The sequence below is a fragment of the Mus caroli genome, unplaced genomic scaffold, assembly GCF_978045245.1.
Source record: "Mus caroli unplaced genomic scaffold, Mus_caroli_1 scaffold_18, whole genome shotgun sequence".
Lineage (NCBI taxonomy): Eukaryota > Metazoa > Chordata > Mammalia > Rodentia > Muridae > Mus > Mus caroli.
The window spans coordinates 7045715-7068649 of record NW_028227273.1 but is presented as its reverse complement, the minus strand read 5'-3'; the positions used below and the strand labels follow the sequence as shown (position 1 = coordinate 7068649).

Sequence of the window (22935 nt, the reverse complement as noted above, 5' to 3'; positions counted from 1 at the left end):
ATGTGGGTCCTGCAACTCAAACTCAGGTTGTCAGTCTTGGCAAGAAGCACCTCTACTTGCTGAGCCATGTCACTGGCCCCGCGTTGTTGTACTCGGTGAAGGTTTCTTTGGTTAAAATGTTTTTGTGCTTTACCACGGCATTTCCCTCTCCCTGGAGGTCAGCTGTTTGGAGAAAAGATTTAAAAGTCCTTCTGGGTTTTCTTTCATTAATTCCAAACATTACTGTTTTTGTGTCCTCTCATTTATTGTTGTTGTTTTATATGTATGTGTGTCTGTGAAGCCAGAAGAGATAGATTTTGGAGCTAGATTTCAGGTGGTCGAGATAGGGTCACTGGTAACTCAGGTCCTCTGACGAGCAGCAAGCACTCTTAGCCACTGAGCCATTTTTCCAGTCTTCCTTTTTTGTTTGACATTTATTTGTGTGCAGTCCGTGGCGGACACAGAGCGCGTGGAAGTTTATCATGTGTTATGAGATTATGTTTCCTTAGTGTGTCTCTAGCTGAGTGCATTCCACACAGCTTTAGAAAGGAGTCATTTACTCAGTTTGACTCACCTGCTGAGTCGGGGAAAGTCATGTGGGTTTCTTACAAGTTGACTCTCACCATTTTCTAGGTGCGCCTTCTTTAGTGATAACATTTATCCCTGGTTTTGGTTTTGTCTAATAGACAAGGTGACGCTTAGTTTTTTACATGATAAGGAATTTCCCAGCTTTCGTGAGTCTTTAGGGTGTAAGTTAGAAAACTTAGGTCCAGATTTTCTTTCTGAAGTTAAGCTGAGCTTTTGTTTGGCGGTGCTGGACACTGCACCCAGTATCATGTATAAATACACTCTGCAAGCACTTTACCACGGAGCTGTGACTGTAGCTGTTTCCCCGTGCACCTTTGATAGTGATTTTAGCCTGTTATGTATTTTGCGGTTTCTCAGGTCTCTGAACTTCCATCAGATTCTTTTGTGATTCTTCTTTCTTGCCCATCGCTCCCTGACACAGTCTCACCGAGTAGGTCAGTGCGTGTGTGCTTAGCCTCTGTAATTACTCTCAGTTGTATTGATTGATTGGGGTTAAGTTTTGGGTTGGGAATGTAGCGCACTTGCCTAACTGGTGTGCAGAGCCGTCGGCTTGTTTCTCAGCACTGCAAAGATGAAGGAGGGGGAGGAGTTTCCTTCCCCGGGCTCTCCCCATCTGAGTGGATAAACTGACTGGCTTGGAAGTCGTCTCCTTTGTTTATTCTTTCCATTTGTTTGGTGTTTTTTGGGACAAGGTCTTACTACGTAGCTCTGTCTGGCCTGGATTTCACTGGCAGGAACTTGTAGATCTTCCTGCTTTTGCAGGGAGTACAGGTTTACCTCCATGCCTAGCTTTTTTCTCATCAAAGTGAAAAGCTGGTCCCTGTCTCCACGTTGAAAAAATTACTAGGCCCTTAGGACACCTGATAGCAAGTTACATTGCTTCATTATCGACTTATGTGTTTAGCCCTGTGCTTTTAAGCCCTTGGATTTATTTCCATTCTACACAGTAATTGTTGAGTTTAAATTTGAAATACGTTTATTAGACTGCCCTCCTGCTGGTTGAGAATACTTTAGGTGCTTGGTTCCAGGTTTGTAGGTTTTTTTTCCCTCGGTTGCCATAAAATTATAGTGTGCTGTGGTCTGTCTTGTTCATATTAGGATGCTTCAGTTCCAGATGTTATTACTGTATACACACACGGGTTTATTTCACTCTTTCTTTGTATTTATTGAGAAAGGAGGAGGAAGAAGAGACAGAAAGAGAGAAAATGCCAAATTAGAATCAGAGGACAATGTACAGAAATCTTATTTTTTAAACTTTATTCACTTAATTTAGGATGTGTGTGTGCACACATGTGTTTGTTTTCTATGTGCATGCAGGTATCTGAGGAAGCCAGAAGGGGGGGCTTTATGTCCCCTAGAACTGGAATTAGAGGTGGTTGTGAGTTACCTGATGATGTCAGTGGTTCTCTGCAAGAGTCATGAGCCCTCTTAACTCCAGTCCCAGGAGTCAGTTTTTTCCTACTCTCTAGATCTTGGAAGCTAAACTCGAATCGTTATGCTTGGAAGCACTTTTACCAACTGAGCTAGCTGGCCAGCTCCAGGGTTTCTTTTTTCCCCAGCCAGTTCATCTTTCTGCTCCATTCTGGAGGACTAGCAGTCTCTTAGCTTGCCCCCTCTGCCGTGAGAAAGACCTCACAGATTGCAGTAGGTGTGGAGGAGGCTGCCTACTGACTTGCTCCTTCACTGGCTCAGCTTACTGTCTTACGTACCTCAGGGCTACTGTCCAGGGATGGCCCCACCCACAGTGAGCGGTCCCTTACACATCAGTCATCCTCCCATGCCTGGCCTACCTGCTAGATTTCATTGAGGGGGTTCCTTCTTCTCAGGTGACAAACTTAAGTGACACAGCCACCACTACGTATTGAACTCTGCCGGTGTTCCTCCTTTCTTTCCTGACTAACCCTAGCCCCTAACCCCTGACCCCTAAACCCTGACCCCTGACCCCTAACCCCTAACCCCTGACCCCTAAACCCTAAAACCTAACCCCTAACCCCTCAACCTAACCTTGGAACTGGCTGTGTATAGATAGGCAAGTTTGGCCTCATGTACAGTTGCCTGTCTTTGCCTCCAGAGTGCTGGGATTAAAAGCTTGTAGAACCATGTTCTGGCATGAAGTAGATTTTGAAATGATCTCCCTGGTTTTATATTGAAGAATCTTTACTTGGCAGCAGCTAGATGGGATTTTCTCCAGCTGATCATTTGTTTGGAAGAACATGCTTATACTGTTTTATCTAATACTTCTGGGGTAGTGGAGTTTTTATAACATAATTGTCTAAAACATATCCTGGGCTAGAGAGTTGACTCAGCAGTTCATGTACGTGTTCTTGTAAAGGACCAAGCTTTGGTTTCCAGCACCCACAAGGCATGGCAGCTCATATCTATTTGTACCTCCAGACCCAGGGGATTCCATGGATTCTCTGGCCCCAAGGTCACCAAAGCACACACAGTACACAGATACTACCAGGGAAATCACTCACATCCAAAAAATATGAAAATATATAAAACCTAAAAATCTTAGTATCTTTTATGTTTGCTTTGTAATCCCTTCATCTTTTGATGTGCATCCTCTATAAAGGTTCTACTCTTTCAGAATTGGTAATTTGATTTCAGACCATCTCTGGTGTATTAATGAGTCCTTTAGTGACTTGGCTAAGGCCCAGCCCTACCTTTCTCAGTCTTTTCATCTTACTGTAAGCTCCTTGCTCCTCTGTCTGTCTGTCTGTCTGTCTGTCACCTTTACTGATCCAGTGGCTTGTTCTAATGCCAAGGTAGGTGGTACTGTTTGAAAAACAATTGACTAAAGTTGAGATGTCCTACGTGGATGGGGCGAGTGGCAGCCTCCTGAGCGATGCCCAGGGGATGTGTGTCCTGTATCAGCATTTATTTCAGTCACATTAAAGGCCAGGTCATTTCCCCTGTTGTGTTTAGCCCCCCTGCAGCTCTTTTCCTATTTTTGTTTTAAACATTTATTTGCTATATACGTACTTTATTTATGTATGTGTGCCTGCCTCCGTGTATATGTGCAGCATGCGGGTGCAGGGCCAGAGAAGGTCAGAAGAGACATTGCATCCTCTAGAACTATAATTATAGGTGGTTCTGAGCCCCATGTGATAACTCCATGTGGGTGGCGTGAGCGTAGGAACTTGGGTCCTCTGCAAGAGCAAAATTAGCTGCCAGTTCCATCTCCAGTCTCGTCACAGCTTTCAGAGGTGCATTCTCTGATCTGAGGAAGGAGATAAGGATACCCCTCCAGATTTGAGGCTTCGCCTCACCATTTCTTTCCTATATGGTGGGGTTGAGGGTAGGAACGAGGCCTGGCCCCTACTTTGCCTTTTCACTGGAAGAAGCAAGTTGTGTAGTAAGCACACTTCCGATCTTCCGTGACAGCATTGGGTCCCCTCCTCCCCACCTGCCTCCTGTAACTGTTTTAAGTCTTGAGCCTTTTTACTGAATAGTCTTCATTTTATGTTTAAATGACTATTAGTATTCTGTTCTGTTGATGAGTTATGCAAATTATGTGTCTTCAAGTTGTGCTGTAAACTTCACTGTATTGAGGCTTTATCAGAAAACTGTATGGAGGTTTTCTCTAGCCTGGGTGCTTATTTTGCCCCTATTTCATCATTTCCATAAATTTTCAGCCGAATAGCTGTGTCAGAGTAAACATATCCAAGTCTCATTGTGCTTTGCCCTGCCCTCCATCTTTTTGTCTGTTTTGTGTTTCATACAGGGTTTGTCTATGTAGCCTTGGCTGGAACTCTCTCTATAGAGCAGGCTGGCTTTGAGCCCAGAGATCTGCCTGCGTCTGTCTTCGAACACCAGGATTAAAGATGTGTGTCAATGCGCCTGGCCACTGCTCTTTTTAAACATGTACCGACTTCACCCTGAGCAGGCATGGTTGAGTGAGTGCGTGGTTTCAGGAAGCCTCCCTAGTGTCTGCAGCTTCTTTTTCTTAGGTGGGGACAGGAAACAGGGAAGGAGCTGGTGGAATAGCTGCCTGCACGGGGAAAGCTCAAGGCTGTACAACAGCTCAAGGCTGTTTAAATATTCATATCTTTTATTACTGTGCTCTCCTCTCCATTACTCTGTTGCTCATCTTAGGTGCTTATGCCTGCTCATTTGATGACCTTAATACTTTCCTTATATGCAAAGAAGTGCCCTGACAAAACAGCTTTTATGTTCTTATTGTTTTGGTGAAAGCTGTGCTATACCTTTTATCTTTAAAAAGATCTATTCAGAATTTTAGCTTTTAATATTTTATATAGTTGGTACATGTTTTATTTTAAATATTTTATTGATTTTCCGCTAGCTTTCTGTAATTTGATTTTTTTTTCCTCCCTGTGAATTCACTTTAGGAATATGAAAATGTGCTCTGATTAAGTGGGTAATAATTAGGAGCAATTTGTCTCAGCCTTATTTAGTGAATATGTTTTTGCCATCTTGTTTTAGAAAATTGACTCACTCTCATATTAAGCTTTTATGTATAATTGTCTATTTAATAACGTTCAGTGCCTGGTACAGATAGACTTCTTTTTAAAATATTACTTTGTAATTTTATTTGTTTAAATTTTAGTCATTTGCTTTAAAAAAAAGAAAAAGAAAAGAACAATCACTAGGCTTGAAGAGCTATTAACATTTAAGTTTCTGTTTCCATGGTTTGCTCCTTAACTTGAAACCAGTTCTATTTAGTGTTCAGGTAAATTGCATTTTAAAGGTCTCTACATAATAAAAACTTGAAAATCCCACGTATGTCTTTGCTTTTAAAACTGAGATTCATTTTTCATTACACTTTCTGGCTGGTTAATAATATAGCTGGTAAATAATAAAAAGTCAGGCGTGGTGCCACAGACCGTTACTCCAAGTACTCCGGGGGCAGAGGCAAGCAGATCTCCAAGTTCAGTGCTAGTCTGCAGCTAGACCTGTCTCCAAAGCAAAAGCCTAGGAGCAGTTTACAAAGACAGTGTTTAAGAGTACCATGGCTGGATTTGATCCCAGCATTCACTGCCCTCTAAAATGTGTCATCAAATCCTGACATTTTGAGCTGGGTGTAGATGTGCACACCTTTAATTCCAGCACTCGAGAGGCAGAGGCAGGCAGCTCTCTGTGAGTTCAAAGCCAACCTGGCGGAGCTCACTATGTAGACTAGGCTGGCTTTGAATTCACAGAGAGGTTCTGGCGCCTCTACCTTCTAAGTGTTTAAGTGTTAGGATTAAGGACAAATGCCACCACATCTGGCAGTCACACAGGTTTTGATTGTGTGTGTGTGTGCCTGTGCACTCGAGTGCGAGTGCGTGGCTGGACATCCCACCCTCCCGTATCTGTGGGAGGGTGGTGCAGGTGTGCATGGCACAGCTGTGGAGACAGAGGACAACACCAGGGAGTCATTTTTCACCCTGTACCACATGGGCTCCAGGGATGGAGCTCAGGTCGCCAGGCGTGGCAGTTATAAGTTCTTTCACCCATGAGTCACCTTGCCTGCACTCCCTAGATGGAGATTTTTAAGAATGGTTTTTTGGAGGAGGCATTGGAAGTGGAGTGCTGTGCTGAATTGGAGCTATTGAGGTTCTTAAGGTGGATTTTTGATTAGGGAAAAGCATAGTGTAGTGATGATTTTGAATATTGGATATTCTTTAGTAATACTTAAGGAAAATGCAAACAGGCTAGTGTTGGAGACAGCTGCATCATGAACTTTGGATCTGCTTCCTGTGGGTAATTCCTGTGTCTCTAGAACTCTTAAGCTCCTGTTAAAATTTGTTAATAAGTAGAAAGTTCTTGGTAGTGTTGGCTGGACGTGTTAGGGGTGGTCACTCCTGCCGCGCTCACCAGATGTGCACAGGCAGAAGAAACATCACGCTTCGTAAGTCTGTTTCCACACGTCTGTTTGTATGACTTACCTAGTCCTTGCTCCTGCGATAGGTGGAAAATCACGAGTTCCTCGTAAAACCTTCATTTGATCCTAACCTGAGTGAACTAAGAGAAGTCATGGATGGTCTGGAGAAGAAGATGCAGTCCACCTTAATAAGTGCAGCCCGGGGACTCGGTAAGATGGGTCTGGAGGGGCAGGGTCATTCCGGCCAGGTGTCCCCGAATCCTTTCTCTTTTCACCCTGAGAGGGCACGTGCTTCAACTGCGGATGGCAGATGTCATTGCGTGATTCCCTGTGAACATGTTGTGATTTTGTTATTAAACTATAATTTTTATTTATGCGTGGCTCTTTGCTGTCCTCTTTACAAGTGTGGACTGGCTATAGTTTTTATTGAAAATTTTGGTTGCTGTTTTTCAGCCAACAAATTTGTATCTGGCATTTTTAAGTGTGGCCTAATAATTACTTTGAGTAAAATTGTAAGTGGAGGCCATGATAGAAAATTTTGCAGATCTTAGGTATATAAATTTTAGCTAGCCAGTCATTACTTGTTCTGTGAAGTCTTCTGTGCTTAAGAAGAATATACCCTAGTTTTTCTAGTGTCTCCTTGTCAGAGTCAGATTTTTGTTTGGAAATTGCATTTGCCCACTTTTAATTCTACCCTAGTTTTCAGATATTCTTTGGTTAAAAAGAGAAGCCTGGCCTGGGGTGATGGTTTAGCAGATAAAAACATCACCAAACAGCCTAACCACCGAATATGGACCTGCTTGGTGGAAAGAGACCTGACTCCCATAATTTGTCTTCTGAGCTCTACATTGAGCCATGGCACACATTTCCACACACTCCACATACAAATAGATAAAGTGAGAACAAATAAATTAAGAAATTTTTATGCAGAACTACTCAAGCATGGGTTTTTCCATACCCATTTTCATAGAACTCCAACATCTGAAACAGCATGTGCTCCCCACCATTGGTGCTTCCCATCATTGGTGCTCCTCACCACTGGTGCTCCCCACCAACAGTGCTCTGCCATCTTGGGTGGGTTTACACATAAAAAGCAGCTTCTCCCATGTCAGAGCCAGCTTTCATAAGAGAGGTTAAGGATTCCATAGATATATTACACATAGTTTCCCAATGAAATGGCATTTGAACCTTTTCCAATGAGCCAATCATAATTTCTAGTAATTATGATAAATAACAATAATTTTTAGTCTTATGATATAATAAGTATGTTGCACTAATCAGATGTGGTTGTGACCATTTACACCAAAAAGTGGCTGTATAAATTTATGACTTAAGTTTTTTCTTTCTAATCGTAAAGGACTGGATCCTGGCAAACAGATTAAATTGGACTCCAGTGCACAGTTTGGATATTATTTCCGTGTGACCTGCAAGGAAGAGAAAGTGCTTCGTAACAACAAGAACTTCAGCACAGTGGACATCCAGAAGAATGGCGTGAAGTTTACCAACAGGTCAGAGGGCCTGCTTGTTACACTCGTAAGCTTGTGCTTCTTCATGGCTCCTCCGGTAAAAGCAGAGTCTTGAACAAGGAATTTTTACTTTCTCCTGTTCACTGACTTAAAAATATTAACTAAGAGTCGGGTTCTACTCTCTTCCAGGAAGCTAGTGGATATCTTAGCGCTGTTAGCCCAGGAGGGGTAGTCCTAAAAGCCCCCTGGGAGGGGCAGTGCCTCCCTCCTGTGCTGTTCTAGAACCGTGGCCTGCCTTGCTATTGCTACTCCTTAGTGTTCCCAGGACAGAAAACATATGGATGGGATCCACTCTTGTATGTTTACTTTATCTGAGTGTACCGGTGTTTTGTCTTTGTGTCTGTATGTGTGCTCCGAGCATACCTGTCAAAAGCCAGAAGAGCATGTCAGACCTGCTGGGGCTGGAGTTAATGGACAATTGTGGGACACCATATGGGTGACCCTGGGTCTTCTTCTAGAGCAGCTCTTAGCCACTGAGCCGTCTCTCTAGCCCTGTATTAACTTATTAAGTACAGTGCTGTATGCTGACATTATTCTAGGTGTGTTAGACACCCCAGTTATGGAAATGGCGTAATGGTTCCTTATAATAATTTTCTGAAAGAAGTGCGACAGGTGCGTTTATTTCCCCCTTCACAGATCTGATAAATCTCAGTTCCTGCTCACATGCTAGTAATACTGCTATATACGGAAACCTCGCTCTTTTCCCCCCCTCTTTTAAACAGTTTATTTTTTTTCTTTTTTATTGGATATTTTCTCTATTTATATTTCAAATGTTATCCCTTCCTGGTACCCCCCCTCAAAAAAAAAAAAAAAAAAACCCTATCCCATCCTCTCTCTCCCTGCTTCTATGAGGGTGTTCCTCCACCCATCCACCCACGCCCACCTCCCTGCCCTCGATTGCCCTACACTGGGGCATCTATTGAGCCTTCATGGGACCAAGAAAGTTCTAGCTAGAGCAGTTAGGCATCAAAAGAAAGTCAAAGGGATGGATACAAATTGGAAAGGAAGAAGTCAAAATATCACTTTTTGCAGATGACATGATCATATACTTAAGTGACTCCCCAAAATTCCACCAGAGAACTCCTACAGCTAATAAACAACTTCAGCAAAGTGGCTGGATGTAAAATTAACTCAAACAAATCAGTGGCCTTTCTCTACTCAAAGGATAAACAGCCTGAGATAGAAAGTAGGGGAATGACACCCTTCATAATAGTCACAAATAATATTATGTACCTTCGTGTGACTCAACCAAGCAAGTGAAAGATCTGTATGACAAGAACTTCAAGTCTCTGAAGAAAGAAATCAAAGAAGGTCTCAGAAGATGGAAATATCTCCCCATGCTCATGGATTGGCAGGATTAATATAGTAAAAATAAAAATGGCCACCTTGCTGGAAGCAATCTACAGATTCACTGCAATCTCCATCAAAATTCCAACTCAATTCTTCATAGAGTTAGAAAGAGCAATTTGCAAATTCATTTGGAATAACCAAAAACCCAGGATAGCGAAAACTATTCTCAACAACAAAATAACCTCTGTCAGAATCACCATCCCTGACCTCAAGCTGTACTACAGAGCAATCGTGATAAAAAACTGCATGGTGCTGGTACAGAGACAGGAAGATCAAAGGAATAGAACTGAAAACCCAGAAATGAACCCACACACCTATGCTCATTTGATCTTTGACAAAGGAACTAAAACCATCCAGGGGGAAAAAAGCATTTTTTTAAACAAATGCTGCTGACTCAACTGGCGGTCAGCATGTAGAAAAATGCAAATCCACCCATTCTTATCTCCTTGTACAAAGTTCAAGTCCAAGTGGATCAAGGACCTCCACATAAAACCAGATACACTGAAACTTACAGAGGAGAAAGTAGGGAAGAGCCTCGAACACATGAATTCCTGAACAGAACAGCAATAGCTTATGCTCTAAGATCAAGAATAGACAACTGGGCCGGGCGTGGTGGCTCACGCCTTTAATCCCAGCACTCGGGAGGCAGAGGCAGGAGGATTTCTGAGTTCAAGGCCAGCCTGGTCTACAAAGTGAGTTCCAGGACAGCCAGGGCTACACAGAGAAACCCTGTCTCGAAAAACCAAAAAAAAAAAAAAAAAAAAAAAGAATGGACAACTGGGACCTCATAAAATTGCAAAGCTTCTGTAAGGGAGAACTGTCAATACTGTAAGGACACTGTCAATAGGACAAAAAGACAACCAACAGATTGAGAAAAGATCTTTACCAATCCTATATCCAATATACAAAGAACTCAAGAAGTTAGACTCCAGAGAACCAAATAACTCTATTAAAAAATGAGGATCCAGAGCTAAACAGTTTTCAACTGAGGAATACCTAATGGCCGAGAAGCACCTAAAGAAATGTTCAACATCCTTAGTCATCAGGGAAATGCAAATCAAAACAAGCCTGAGATTCCACCTCACACGCTAAAATAAAAAAGTCAGGTGACAGGAGATGCTGGTGAGGATGTGGAGAAAGAGGAACACTCCTCCATTGCTGGTGGAATTGTAAGCAGGTACAACCACTCTGGATATCTGTCTGGGTATTCCTCAGAAAATTGGACATAGTACTACCTGAGGACCCAGCTATACCACTCCTGGGCATATACCTAGAAGATGCTCCAACATGGAATAAGAACACATGCTCCACTGTGTTCATAGCAGCCTTATTTATAATAGCTAGGAGTTAGAAAGAACCTAGATGTCCCTCAACAGAGCAATGGATACAGAAAATGTCGTACATTTACACAATGGAGTACTACTCAGCTATTAAAAATGGTGAATCCATGAAATTCTTAGGCAAATTGATAGAACTGGAAGGTATCATCCTGAGCGAGGTAACCCAATCACAAAAGAACACACATGGTATGCACTCATTGTAAGTGGATATTAGTCTAAAAGCTCCAAATAACCCAGATATAATTCATAGACCACATGAAGCTCAAGAAGACGGAAGACCAAAGTGTGGTTGCTTCTCCCTTTAGAAGGAGAACAAAATCCTCACAGGAGCAAATTTGAGATAATGTAGAGCAGAGACTGGAGGAAAGTCCATTCAGAGATTGTCCTACCTGGGGATCCATCACATATACAGTTACCAACCCAGACACTATTGTGGATGCCAAGAAGTGCATGCTGAAAGGAGCCTTATAATGGCTGTCTCCTGAGAGGCTCTGCCAGAGTCTTACAAATACAGAGGCAGATGCTCACAACCAACCATTGGACTGAGCATGGGGTCCCCAATAGAGGAGTTAGAGAAAGGACTGAAGGAGTTGAAGGGGTTTGCAACTCCATAGGAAGAACAACAATATCAACCAACTAGACCCCCCAGAGCTCCCAGGGACTAAGCCAAAGGAGTACACTTTACTCCAGCTGCATATGTAGCAGAGGATGGCCTTGTCAGGCATCAATGAAACCTAGCTCTTAATATAACTCATTGATTTTTCTAATATATTGTATCACTCCTATTCAATAAAATACCTCTTAGGCTACATAAAGACAGAACCTATAGGTAAAAGAAATTGGAATGACTGGCCACATGGTGCTAAAAGTGAAGAATCCATTACCTTCAAGGTGTGGAGAAGATGGCGTGCTTGCTTATATATCTGACTTTGATCATATCATTTTTCTTTTAAAGACTTACTTATTTTAAGGAAATGATACATCTGCATGTATACCTGCATGCCAGAAGAGGGCATCGGGTCACACTGTAGATGGTTGTTAGCTACCAAATGGTTGCTGGGGATTGACTTGGAAGACAGACAGTGCTTTGAACTTCTGAGTTTTCTTCAGACTCATTTTTTTCTTCTTAAAAGGCCCAATGTGTATCCATTATTCAGAATAAAACCTTAGACTATGGCCCATATGCCCAGGCACCAGCCCATCTCTTCAGCAGGAGTCTCAGTTTATGACATGTTCACGTCATTTCTTTCAATCTTTCCATTTGCGTATTCCCTTGTAATCTTTTTGTGCTGCTTTAGGCCCATGGCCAGGTGCAAAATTGTTGCCTTGGCCAGCTAGTTCTGTCCACTTCCCTGCGTCCCACATTTTGCTTGTGTAGTTTTTCTCTTTAAAAACGTCTACTGTTTATTTCGTGTGGGGTGTGTGTGTGTGTGTGTGTGTGTGTGTAGGGGGCACACGTACACTGCATGTGTGTCTGCCATCAGACTGTGGCCCTTGCCCTCTTAGCCCGTCACCTGCCAGGGTCATCCCTTTTCTTTGATGTCAGCACTTTTGGCTAAGTCTCCTTTCAATCCTCTGCAGCGCCTTTCATTTTAACCTGCAGTTGTCATTGTTCAGATGCTTCCTTTGTAAGACAAACCTGGATATAAATGCAGGCATTTTGATACTCTTAATAATGTTTTGATTTGCAGTGAATTGTCCTCTTTAAATGAAGAATATACTAAGAACAAAGGCGAGTATGAAGAGGCCCAGGATGCCATTGTTAAAGAAATTGTCAATATTTCCTCAGGTAAACTTAATAAAGCATAAAATGGACAATATCCTAGCTTTTTCTAATGGGATGTGTGAAGATTGTTTTCTTCTGTTTTAACTTTCTTACTGCATTTATTTATCTGTGTGTGTGTGTGTGTGTGTGTGTGTGTGTGTGTATTTGTGGAGGCCAGAGAACAACTTGCAGGAGTTGATTACCTTTTTCTACTTCTGTGGGTCCTGGGATTTAACTAAAGTACTCAGGCGGCCGGCATATTTATCTGCCCAGCCGTCTCACTGGCTCTTACGGGTTTCTTCTTATCTTTTTTTCTTTTAAGGTAGGAAATTTCTGTGTTGTAGCCGATTCCTGTGTTGTTGCTGATTCCTGTGTTGTGTTGTAGCTGATTCCTGTGCTGTAGCTGATTCCTGTGTTGTAGCTGATTCCTGTGCTGTAGCTGATTCCTGTGTTGTGTTGTAGCTGATTCCTGTGTTGTGTTGTAGCTGATTCCTGTGTTGTGTTGTAGCTGATTCCTGTGTTGTTGCTGATTCCTGTGTTGTGTTGTAGCTGATTCCTGTGTTGTGTTGTAGCTGATTCCTGTGTTGTAGCTGATTCCTGTGTTGTAGCTGATTCCTGTGTTGTAGCTGATTCCTGTGTTGTGTAGTTGCTGATTCCTGTGTTGTGTAGTTGCTGATTCCTGTGTTGTGTTGTAGCTGATTCCTGTGTTGTAGCTGATTCCTGTGTTGTAGCTGATTCCTGTGCTGTAGCTGATTCCTGTGTTGTAGCGACTCCTGTGTTGTTCTGTAGCTGATTCCTGTGCTGTAGCTGATTCCTGTGCTGTAGCTGATTCCTGTGTTGTGCTGTAGCTGATTCCTGTGCTGTAGCTGATTCCTGTGCTGTAGCTGATTCCTGTGCTGTAGCTGATTCCTGTGCTGTAGCTGATTCCTGTGTTGTGCTGTAGCTGATTCCTGTGCTGTAGCTGATTCCTGTGCTGTAGCTGATTCCTGTGTTGTGTTGTAGCTGATTCCTGTGCTGTAGCTGATTCCTGTGCTGTAGCTGATTCCTGTGTTGTAGCTGATTCCTGTGTTGTAGCTGATTCCTGTGTTGTAGCTGATTCCTGTGCTGTAGCTGATTCCTGTGCTGTAGCTGATTCCTGTGTTGTGCTGTAGCTGATTCCTGTGCTGTAGCTGATTCCTGTGTTGTGCTGTAGCTAATTCCTGTGTTGTGGCTGATTCCTTAGTTGAAGTGTTCTCTTGCTTTATCTTCTCACGTCCTGAGTTTGAAGGTGTGATCCACTAGACAGTGTTTGTTTTAAATCATTATCTGGGTTCACACTGAAGGGTATGGAAATAACTATCACTGTAAAGCAAGTGCAAATCACACAAGACAAGCTGTTGGTAATTCTGCGTGCTATTTTATAAATTTTCAGTCTATTCTTGGCACAGCACTGGGGGTGTTGTGTATTTTTTTTTAAAGATTTATTTATTTTATGTATATGAGTACACTGTAGCTGTCTTCAGACACACCAGAAGAGGGTGTCCATTATAGATGGCTGTGAGCCACCATGTGGTTGCTGGGAATTGAACTCAGGACCTCTGGAAGAGCAGGTGCTCTTAACCACTGAGCCATCTCTCCAGCCCCCAGGAGGTGTTGTGCTTTGTATTTAAATTTTATTTTGTCTCATTTCAGTTTTGTTTGAGACAGTCTTAAACATTGCGAGCTAGCTTTGGGTTCCTAACCCTTCTGCCTCCATACACACACCGGTGTCTGCAGAAGCCAGAAAAGGGCACTGGTAGCTGTGAGCTACCCAGTGTGGCCGCCGGTAACTGAACTCAGGGCTTCTGCAGTTCAGCCAGCCTTTTTAATCACTAAGCCACCTCTCCAGCCCCGGTGTGGTTGAAATCTTAACAAGGTTAAAAGTTATAAGGAGTGGGAGTATAGCACAGCTGTAAAGCGTGTGTCTTAACGCATGCCAGTCATGGCGGCGAATACCTCTGATCTCAGCACTGTGGAGGCAGAGACAGGTGGATTTTTGATGGGTTAAAGAACACAAAACATAGTTTTATAATATGATGAGATGATTATTTTTATGTGGGTATTTAAAAGTTGATTATTATTAACAAAACATTACTTTTATGTGGAACAAGAGAATGAACAATAAGTAGTGTGGGCATGGTACACACACCCTTAATCTCATCACTCAGGAGGTAGCAGTAGCAGCAGACCTCAGTGAGTTCACAGCCAGCCAACCTGGCCTGCATAGTAAGACCCTATGTAAAAAGACAAAAAATTGTAAAGTCAAAATTCCAGCCATTGAAACACAAAGTAATTGTAAAGTTTAACTCTGGGGCATCTAGAAATTAGAAGACACTCAGGCAGTACTGCACCCCACTAGCATGGGGACTCTGCTGAGACTCTGACCCTTGTTGCTGTCGCATGTTTTATCCAGCCTTAGAATCAGGGAGGTTTGTGTGGTAGCTTTGGCTCTAATGCTGTGTCACAGTGGAGTCTTGAATGTGTGTTAAATGGGCACCAGGGATCAACTCAATCCTGCAAGCGTGCGTGCTGATCCAACAAAATGAAACTGCAAATATTCTTGAAATCTGTTCTTGCTCATTGCTTATGGTGATTTTTTTTTTTTAAAGTGGTTTTATAGTTTTCCAAGACACGGTTCTCTGTATACCCCTGGCTCCTTTGGCTGTCCTGGAACTCACTCTGTAGACCGGGCTGGCCCTGAACTCGGAGATCTGCCTGCCTCTGCCTCCTGAATGCTGAGATGAAATGTGCGCATGCGCCACCACACCTCTCTTGTGGTGATCTTAACAGTGTTGTCATGCTTTCTCAAATTTCCCAACTTTTAGGGGAAAGTACGTTGTGCTAGTTAATTGGGATTTCGTAAGGAAAGACCTTGCTCTCTGTTTTTGAAGCATGAAGGATACAGTGAAACAACGTTGAGGTTCAGGGCTTTTCAGATTTTGTTATAGCAAACTTGTTAACTTTTTAAACGGCCTTGAGCTAAGTCTATTATAAGGTGTATTATATTGTTTTATGTTTTTACAGGCTACGTAGAGCCAATGCAGACGCTCAACGATGTGCTGGCTCACTTAGACGCCGTCGTTAGCTTCGCACATGTGTCAAACGCAGCACCTGTTCCTTATGTACGACCAGTCATCTTGGAGAAAGGAAAAGGAAGAATTATACTGAAAGCCTCCAGGCATGCTTGTGTTGAAGTTCAAGATGAAGTTGCATTTATTCCAAATGACGTGCACTTTGAAAAAGATAAACAGATGTTCCACATCATTACTGGTAAAAAAACAAAAAACAATTTTTCTCTCTCTTCCTAATGATGATAGAATGGAAATGTGTTTTCAATTAATGAAGAAAGCCTCTCTTTCTGGCATTAAAGAATGTATTACTCTGGTGGGTCATACATTCAGATCCTGATTAGAAGGAAGACTTTTGGGGTGGCTAAAGTTTAGGAGATAATATTGTTTCAATATAAAACTCATGCACTGGCTCACCAGAGCCAGGCCTTGGAAGAATGGGTAGGAACTGTGTTCTGGAAAAGCTGGAGCCTAGGCCAGCACTCCTTGTAAGACACTCATGTGTTCATACTCATTTAAAAGGAGGCTGAGCTGTCCTGAGATAGTAACTAGAACCAGAGACTAGAAAATAAGAGAGAATTACATTGTAGAAATTATGGTTCCATCCTGTTAGTTCCCTAAGTGGGTATTTAAATTATTTAACCCAACCCAGATAAGTAAATTGTACATTTGCCAAAAGAAATGTCGTGTAGCATGGAGTTTAAGTGATTTGAGGAGCTTGCCCAGACTGGTTACGTATAACTAGCCCACTTATTAATGAATATTATTACTGAGTAGTCATTCGGGCGTAATCGACATCATTAAATGAGCCTGTGAGCCAGGGAGTGTGTGTGCGTAGTAGCCCACAGTGACGCTCCAGCTTAGCTGTGCGGTTTATGATCCTACTCTCTGGTTATAGGGATCTCTGTGGGTTTGTCTGACTGAATGGTAAGAAAGTTGCATTTGGGGCTGTGTGGACAGTGACTGTCCATGCATGTTTTTTGATGGCTCGTGGGTGGGTTTGCATATCATTGTGACTTAAATAATTGTCAATTGCAGTTTTGGACTACTAGTAGCTTAATTGTTAGTAGTGAAAGAAATCAGTGGCCTGGCATATAATTCATTTATAGGTCCCAATATGGGAGGTAAATCAACATACATTCGTCAGACCGGGGTGATTGTACTCATGGCCCAGATCGGGTGTTTTGTGCCCTGTGAGTCGGCAGAAGTGTCCATTGTGGATTGCATCTTAGCTCGAGTCGGGGCTGGTGACAGTCAACTGAAAGGCGTCTCCACATTCATGGCTGAAATGCTGGAGACTGCTTCCATCCTCAGGTATGTGTCCTAGTCCCTTGAAAGTGGAGACGTGTGGCCCCATTTTATTTGAAGTGCATTTGCAGATTTGTCTATAATATGCCACAGGTATTCTTAGTTTAGTGAGTGTTTGCCTGTGGCTGATTGGAAGCCGGGTATGATGGCTGCTCACCTTAACCTCGGCACTTGGGAGGCACAGGCAGGTGGATGTCTGTGAGTGTGAGGCCAGCCAAGTCTGTGTAATGAGCTCAAGGATGATAGCTGGACCGCAAAGACAGACCCTATCGCAAAAGCCAGAGAGAGAAATAACTCACACATGAAAGGTTACCAAAATCACTAATGTGAATTTTATGTATTCTGCTGCCCTGTGTTTAACACATAACACTGTGCTACAGATATCCACTACCTCTGCCTCTTTTTGCCTTTCTGTCCCCTCTGCCATGATGAGCCCCGGACTGCATTTTTTTATCATGTAATTATGCGTTTCAGGTCAGCAACCAGAGACTCCTTAATAATCATTGATGAGCTGGGAAGAGGAACCTCTACCTATGATGGATTTGGGTTGGCATGGGCTATATCAGATTACATCGCAACGAAGATTGGTGCCTTTTGCATGTTTGCCACCCATTTTCATGAACTTACTGCTTTGGCCAACCAAATACCAACTGTTAATAATCTACATGTCACAGCGCTCACTACTGAGGAGACCCTGACTATGCTTTACCAAGTGAAAAAAGGTGGGCTTCTCCGCTCAGTGTGGGCCTCGGGGCCTGAAGTGCCGTCAGTGCATTCTTTATTCTCCGTTGTGATTAATTGCTTTTAAGAACGTATTTACCTCTGGCTTTCTAGTGTAGAGATGAGCAATATACATTGTCTGTATCAAAATGATAACGGGGGAGACGGAGGTTGGTTTATTACAGCTCTCTGACTATAGGCTGGTTTTGCTTTTAGCGTATAGGAGGATTACAGTTTCTTAAGGGATCTATCTTATTTTTAATTAGTGTATACGCCTGTGTGAAGGTTGGTGCACATGACACAGGGTCTAGAAGACGGCACTGGCTTTTCTCAGGCTGGAGCTAGAGAGGGTTGTGACCTCCCAGACCCAAGTGCTAAGAACTGAACCTGTGTCCTGGAAGGGCTCTGTGATTTTAACCTGAGCCAGCCATCTTTCTGGCTTTTTGTGGTCTTTAGACCTGGTGAGTCCAGATTCTTTGGCACTGTTAGCGGTGGCTCTGGCATTGGTGATCCCTGGGTGTGGCATCCTTCCAGAAAGGCTGCTGGCTAGCGCCCACTCACATCACTGAGTCAGTGATGCTGACCTCCATAAGGAGGTTCTGTATCGTAGGTATTATTTCAGAATAAGGGGTTCACATATCTGTCTTCATTTCTTAGGAAAATGTGTGTGGTTGTTTTTTTGTTTGTTTTATTTATTTATTATTTATTTATTTATAATTATTGTCCGCATCGTCTTGATGCTTTCCTCTTTGTTATTTTTGCCTCGGTGGGAATTATTTTGAGTTCCTATGTTTGCATTATTGATACTTGTTAGAGAAGGTAATATTTGTAGTAGATCTGGCCAATTCAGCACAGCATGAAACTGGTCCTGCTTTTAAGATATTTGTGTGTTGTGTGAAACAGAAGTGATTTCCGAATACTTACGGGATAGATGAGTATGGCGTGGATAGAGATAGAGTAAGCCCGGCCCCCATTGTGGGCGTGCTAGCATGTACTGGACTGTGGTTTACTTTTGTTTGCTCTGAACTGAGCAGCAGCTCCACGTAGCCTCACTTCTGCTTACGCGCGGCTGCACCCTTACTCCACTGCTGGTTTGTGGTAAGGCAGAATGAGCAAGGGTGCAGTCACATCGTTGACGATTGGTTAAAAGGTCTAGCTGAGGTGCTCTGAACCGATTGGCTAACGTATTTGAAATATAAAATTACACTTTCTAATGAGTTGATAAACAGGGCATTCCTTCCATTCACATAAGTGCTGTTTCTTTCCTCTTCCACGCCACTCGTTTCTGTAGGTGTCTGTGATCAGAGTTTCGGGATCCACGTGGCTGAGCTCGCTAACTTCCCGAGGCATGTGATAGCGTGCGCCAAGCAGAAGGCTCTGGAGCTTGAGGAATTTCAGAACATTGGAACCTCGCTGGGATGTGAGGAAGCCGAGCCGGCTGCAAAGAGACGCCACCTGGAAAGAGAGGTCGGTCAGCAGGGCATTCGTCAGGGGTGTGAATTACTGAATCTGTGTGCCATGCCACCAAGATGAGTTGCGCGTTCCCTGTGGGATTCTAGTATTTACTTTTTGGTCATTCTTACTGGCTCATATTTCTTAGCATAACCAAAACCCATCCCTGGATTATTGTTGTTGTTTGAGGTAAGGTCTCTCACCATATTGCTCTAGCTGGTCTACAACCCCAGGTCTAATCCTCCCCCTCCTAACCTAAGCTGATCTACAACTCTAATCTGCCTGCCTTTCCTCCAAGAATGCGGGGATTAAATATGGGAACCACCAAACCTGGTTCGTTCTCTCTCTCTCTCTCTCTCTCTCTCTCTCTGTCCCCCCCCGCCCCCCAATCCTTTCTATGAAGGAAGGTTAGAGCTGGAGCATAGTCCTGGCTTCTGTCACAGGCTCACGGCCCTCCCGAGAGTTGTGGATTTGGCAGAAGGAGTAACGAATGAATAATGTAGGCAAGTGTTCATCTAGATGTAATTCCTAAAGCTATAGATGTCAGTTGATAAGTGTAACAGCGGCAGCAAACAGGACTCCTGCTCCATGCGGTTGAGATCTTAGACTTTCTGAGGAGAGCGGACTGTGGGCAGTGGTTATTACCAGAAGCAGAGCTTTCTCTGTAGCTATGGGGTCAGGGTTAGATGGTCACGCAGTGCTGTATGGAGCAGATGTCTAACTTGTTTCTTTTTCACAACCACAGGCCTGCTCAGTAATAAAAGAACTTCACTGCTGCCTGGTCCTGGCAGCTTCGCGGTGCCATACATTGTGACAGACCTTACAGCACTGCACATTGTGACAGGCCTTACAGTGGCATACATGTGACAGGCCTTACAGTGACGTACATGGTGACAGATAATGGCATATTTGTAGCTTTTACCCAGTGGGCTTTTTTTCCTGTAAGGATAGACAGTTGCTATACAAAAAGGAAAGCTATATCCTAACTTGCCCATAGTTGTAGATATGGAAAGCTGCCATCCTGAGCATGGAGTGTCTCTACATCCAGACTTACTTAATGTCCAGCCAAGCCTACAGAGCTGGTGATTAGGATTAGGCGGGGCTGTGTTACATGATTCCTGGTTTCCAAGAAAACTGAAATTGTGTACTTTTATTATAATAAGACGTATTTTGAAAAGACAGCTAAAGGAGACAACCCGTCCTTGCTGCCCTTAGTCCGGGCTCTTGGTCCTTCGGTTTGAGAAAGTGCATTTTTATCTCGGCAGTGCTGGAGCTTGGCTTTGCCTGAGTGAGGACTTGGGAGGAGAGAGAGGGGGTTTGTGTTTCATTGGTTTGTGTGTTTGTTTGCCTGCCTCACAGCACATGCGGAAGTCAGAGGACAGTTTTCAGGGATCGGTTCTGTTGCTGCCTACCCTGTAGGTCTCAGAGATCCACTTCAGGTGGCCAGGCTTTTGCCTTTACATGCCTTGTCGTCTTGCCAGCTCCTTCTGTGTGGTTTTAAATGGAGAGCTATTGGTTCTTACGGTACTTGCCGGTTGCCCCTGTGATGCTGATGCCAGGTATAAAAATGGGCCATTTAGTTTTTTGACGTGCTGTAATAAATTACACAGTACTGACTCTTGCTTCAGACGTGCTCTAAATTCTTTGAATCTTCACAACAAATGTATGAAGTTGGTAATATTAATATCCCCATTTTGCTTGTGCAAGTTAGGGAGTTTCAGTGTTTATGCCTTGGAAACCTTAAGTTCTTTTTTGCTGAGATTAAATTCCATGTCAGATGAAGCAGAGGGACTTAAGAGCTGTTCAGTTCCTTGTCATCTGAAATTACAGTGTAAATGTCTTATTAATAGCTTACTCTGGAGAAGTTCATAGCAACCAAGGACTCTGGGATTCTCAGAATTGCTTGCCCGTTTATGATAAAAATGTGTGTTAAACATCTAACAGCATATCTAGATGAAAGTTACAGAGAGAGTCCATTGCTTACGCTGGACATGACCCATTGCCGCTTTCCCAGAGGCCCCAGGCTCGGCTCCCAGCCTCCCACATTGGGTGGATCTTGACCAGCTGTAAACCCAGCTCCAGGAGATCCGACCCTGTCTCCTGGCATATAAGGGCATCCACGGACATATGTCATACCCACATGAGTACGTTGTAATGACTTTGGGACACGTGTGTTTTTCAGCAAGGTGAGAAAATTATCCTGGAGTTCCTGACCAAGGTCAAGCAAGTGCCCTTTACTGCCATGTCGGAAGAGAGCATCTCAGCAAAGCTGAGGCAACTGAGAGCCGAGGTGGTCGCAAAGAACAACAGCTTTGTAAATGAGATCATTTCACGGATAAAGGCTGCTCCGGCTCCGTGAGAGGACAGTGGCTGGGGCGTGCACGGGGGACTCACCTTTACTGTGTGCTGTTTTGGGTGGTGCTCACCACTGGAGCCTGGCCTAGCAGCATACTGAAGTATTTAATGATACTTGAAAACATTTCGGTCTGTAGCTGGGTGCTGTTTAAATGGGGATGGGCAACTGTGAGCACTATACTGAATTTTATAAATAAAATCATGTAGTTTGTAGATCTGGGGTACCTTGTATTTCTTTGCAGTATGGCTTTTCTCCTAATACTTACCTATAGACCTTGTACAAATAAAGAATCTCAAAACAGGCGCGCACACATAGTGCTTAACTAGAAATGGAAACCTCGTGGGGTAGCACAGACCTTTGCTCCCATTGTGTGGCAGGCTGGCCTGGTCTGTGTACTGAGACCCTGTGTCAAAAGGCCTGAGTAAATATCTTTCTAAGAAAATAGGTAATAGATAAGGAACCAGTGAGAAGGGCCAGAGCTGAGGAAGCTACTGTGAGAACTACAGGAACCACCTCACCGTGAGGGGTGGGTAGAGTCAGGTCTGCTGAGGGAGTACAGAGGGCGCTCGCACACATCAGTGGGAATGTAAACATTCAACCCTCAAACAGTTAAAAACTTGTGCTTCCTATCCCAGGGAGATAGAGAAGAGAGAGAGAAACATCCCAACAGAATGGACACACAAACAGCAACGGTTTCATGTTGCATTGTAGCCAAAAGGTGGGAGCAGCCCCAGCATCCTAACTGGATGAGTGTGTGTTAAAGTGTGGTCTGGATGTATGATGACGTCTGTTTGTGTTCAAAGAAACCAAGTAACATGGGTAAGATTGGACGAGTCTTGAAAACGTGCTGAGAGAAAGACAGCAGCCATAGAAGTCCACACATGGTAGCTGCATGATGAGTCGTGGGTAAGCTGGGGTTGGTGTTGGGTTCGGTGTTTGTGAGATGGAAGATCAGTCCTGGGCACACACACCTGTGAGCACACCAAAACCGCTGAGTTGTGGACACGCGTGATCGTTGCATGTGAACTGGATCAGTAAAGGTCACTTCAAAAAGAGGAAACAGCTATAAACACAGAAGGGTCGTAGGGCTGGGCAGAGGTGAGCAGACCTCTGAACGTAGTGAGTCCCAGGGCAGCCACCGATTCAAAGTCAGGCTTCCCCAGTTTTCTAGCTACCAGACACCAGCAGCCCCATGCCAAGCTACTGCCTGCTCCATCCTCCTCCAGACCTGACCACGACTGCAAGTGGCAGTGCCCACTGTTGGTCACCATCGGAGGGAGTGTTGCTGGTGGGTACAAGCTTAGTAAAACTGAAAGCATGGCCCTGACATTCTAAAACATTCTACTATCCTAGGGGCACATTAGCATGTCCATGACAGCTGGAAGACAGAAAGGAGCTACAGCTCCACCAAGCCATGCTAACAGACCTTCAAACAGGAAGCAGAGGAAACACTTTCCCCCACTTACATGAAATTTGAGTCCCAGACAAGGACCTAGGATCCCTGGACTCTGGAGTTAGACACAGCTAGGAGCCACTATGTGGGTGCTGGAAATCGAACCCCAGTCCTCTGGAAATTAGGCACTAAACAACTCTCTCCAGACGAGTGTGGAATTTAAGTGGAGTGTAAAACTGTTCCCA

The 22935-nt window shown here is 43.7% G+C and overlaps 1 protein-coding gene across 2 annotated transcripts in view; it reads left to right on the top strand.

Annotated features, from left to right (window-relative positions):
- The window catches only part of Msh2 (mutS homolog 2), a 51094-nt gene extending 29598 nt beyond the window's left edge, over nucleotides 1-21496 (top strand). For both annotated transcript variants that reach the window (XM_021186546.3, XM_085832680.1), the window contains 8 exons: nucleotides 6481-6604; nucleotides 7752-7902; nucleotides 12302-12399; nucleotides 15418-15663; nucleotides 16571-16775; nucleotides 17244-17491; nucleotides 18781-18956; nucleotides 21124-21496. In XM_021186546.3, coding sequence (XP_021042205.1) covers nucleotides 6481-6604; nucleotides 7752-7902; nucleotides 12302-12399; nucleotides 15418-15663; nucleotides 16571-16775; nucleotides 17244-17491; nucleotides 18781-18956; nucleotides 21124-21300 — 1425 coding nt within the window. In that variant the 3' untranslated portion in view covers nucleotides 21301-21496. The remainder of the gene's footprint in view (nucleotides 1-6480; nucleotides 6605-7751; nucleotides 7903-12301; nucleotides 12400-15417; nucleotides 15664-16570; nucleotides 16776-17243; nucleotides 17492-18780; nucleotides 18957-21123) is intronic.
- The last annotated feature ends 1439 nt before the right edge of the window (nucleotides 21497-22935 follow it).